The 2448-nt window shown below is 51.2% G+C and overlaps 1 protein-coding gene and 1 long non-coding RNA gene across 2 annotated transcripts in view; both read left to right on the forward strand.

The window, feature by feature from the left end:
• Positions 1-6: 6 nt before the first annotated feature.
• LOC107199413 (RNA-binding protein 10-like) lies at positions 7-1691 on the forward strand. Its single transcript, XM_033511783.1, has 2 exons — positions 7-126; positions 1386-1691. The coding sequence occupies exons 1-2, from the start codon at positions 64-66 to the stop codon at positions 1689-1691; spliced, it is 369 nt and encodes a 122-aa protein (XP_033367674.1). The 5' UTR covers positions 7-63.
• Positions 1692-1805: 114 nt separating this feature from the next.
• Positions 1806-2448, forward strand: part of LOC107199414 — a 1608-nt gene continuing 965 nt past the window's right edge. Inside the window, exons 1-2 of the long non-coding RNA XR_001519211.3 lie at positions 1806-1966; positions 2313-2445. This is a non-coding gene — a long non-coding RNA (uncharacterized LOC107199414). The remainder of the gene's footprint in view (positions 1967-2312; positions 2446-2448) is intronic.

The raw sequence follows: 2448 nt of genomic DNA on the forward strand, positions 1-2448 counted from the left end.
GGGGGTGCCCCACCCCTCTCCGAGGACGGCTCCCGCAGCCAGCGCGACCACGACTATCGCGACATGGACTATCGCGGATACGGGGGACCCCCAGAGGGACCCCCCGCTGCCGGGACCCCCCCTCAGGTGAGCCACAGTCTCATTACAGACCTGAAATTTGGGGTTTTTTCCCTTTGAGCTGGAGATTGATGAGAGCGTCAGCGTTCAGGAGCTCACATAATCACAAATAATTACATCAAGGTGCTTTATTTAAAGAGTTTTATTTAAAAAAGGTGATTTATTTAAGAGATTTATTTAAATCTCATCTGTGTCAGGGGTACACAGACCCCAATCTGACCCCATTTGGTTTTGAGTTGAAAATGTTTTATACTTTTATCATTTTACAACTTACATATTAATTATTAAACTTACATTATTTTATTGTAAACATTGTTTTTACCCAAGCATGGATTTCTTGTGATCCCCCCCAGCCCCCCAACGTTGTTCCTCGTGTTTTCTAAACAATAATTACATCTAATCACATTTAATAATTGTATCATTTATCATATATTAATTACACAGGTGCAGTTTGACCTGATCTTTAGCAGACACAAGGCCTAACATTTCCCAGGGCTTTCCAAACCTAAGTCCCCAAATTTTCTAAGATTTTAAGACCTTTTACTATCAAGAACGAGGCAATTTTCTCTTTTTTGGTTTCAGTTGTTTATTCTTTTCTCATCAGCATTACAAGGCACGAGGAGCTGTGTGCACTATGCTAAAAAAAGGGATAAAATGGCCAACAAAGACCCTTTTCAAGGTCTTTTATATGTCTATTTACCCAATTAACAGGTGCTAAATTAAATAATGTGTTTATAATGACTTAATTTTTAATAATTAAATTATTTTAATGATTTAAAAGATTTTTAATATTAAATTTAGTGATGTAATAACTGAATTATTTTTTCTAGTGACCCAGTGACCCAACACCTTTGTGCTGCACTGGGGCATTTTTTTACCCAATCACTTCCTACCACCCAAAAACCCCATGGAGGAGAACACGAAGAAGAAAGAAGAACAAGAAACAACACCCTAAATCTTTTATCTTGTTTTCTGTTTTCTAAACTAACTTTTTCACCCAATGATTTAAGAAAGTTTTCAATCTGCATGCTTAGGCTTTTCTTATTTAAGTTTAATGTTTGTTTTCATGTGTTGCCTTGGAAACACGCTTGTGAATTTTATATTCTGTGAAATTCAGGGTTTGTTTGAATCGTAGAATTAAGTGTTAGAATCAAAGGCACTCTCTGGATCTCAGACTGCACCACGCCGGCTGCCGGGGAGGGCTCACCCCACTGCAGATGGGCTCTGAGCCCCCTCCCACCCATCCCTCCCTCCCTCCCCTCCCCCAGGCCTCCTACGAGACCTCGGAGCCCCCCCGGAAACGGGAGCAGCCCCGGGAGCCTCCGCGGGACCCCCCGGCGCTGCCGTTCGGCGCCGACGGCGATTACCGGGACCAGGATTACCGGGAGGGCGCCGAGGAGGAGCCCAGGGCCAGCACCATTGTCATGCTGCGCATGCTGCCCCAGGCGGCCACCGAGAACGACGTGAGCCACGCCCTCTCTGGCCACGCCCCNAGCGCCGCCATCTTGTCCCGGCGCTCCGCCTCTCCTCTTCCGCTCAACCCGGCCAATCGCGACCTCGCACCGCCGCTTTAGTCCCGCCCACGCACCGCTCAGCCAATCACAGCGCTGCATTCGCTTTGTCCTACCCGCTCCCTCACGGTGCTTGCTCCGCAGCCAATCATAGCCGGTCGTAGCGCTGCACCGCCCCCTGTACAGCGAGAACCAATTAGAACGCGGAGTTTTTAGGACTGGCGGGAGTCTCGCCCAATGGGAGCGCGGCGAGGGTTGGCGGGCGGGCCGGGTTTCACTGAGCGGGAGCGGCGCCGCCATTTTGGCGCTCGGAAGCGGCGGCGGCGGCGCTCGGGAAGGTCGGAACGTCCGTGAGGGGCGGAACGGGCCCGGCCGGGATGGGGAGGGGTCTGTGGGGATGGGAGGGACTCATCGGGAGGGGCGGGACTCACCGGGAGGAGCGGGGCGGAGCGGAACTGCCGGGGCAGTTTGTGAGGGAGGGGGTGTGAGAGCGGGATGCGGGGCTGGAATTTCCACGCTCATTTCTCATGCGGGATTATGCATGTTAATTAGGAGGTGTGGGCTCGCATGTTAATTAGGGGCGGGGTGTGAGGGTGGTCCTGTGTGCTCCTGTTCCATTGAACACGTCCCGGTGCTCCCCAGTTCATCCCAGTTCCAGCTTCGCTCCCCTTTCTCCTTTCCCAGTTTACCACAGAATTTTCAGGCAGTTTCTCCCAGTCCATCCCCAGCGCTTCCCCAGCTCCTTCAGCCCCCAGTTCCTCCCAGTCTGACCAGTTGCTGCCCTCACAGGTGCTGCCACCATGGAGTACGAGCGCAGGTA

Source organism: Parus major, unplaced genomic scaffold (assembly GCF_001522545.3).
Source record: "Parus major isolate Abel unplaced genomic scaffold, Parus_major1.1 Scaffold670, whole genome shotgun sequence".
Classification (NCBI taxonomy): domain Eukaryota; kingdom Metazoa; phylum Chordata; class Aves; order Passeriformes; family Paridae; genus Parus; species Parus major.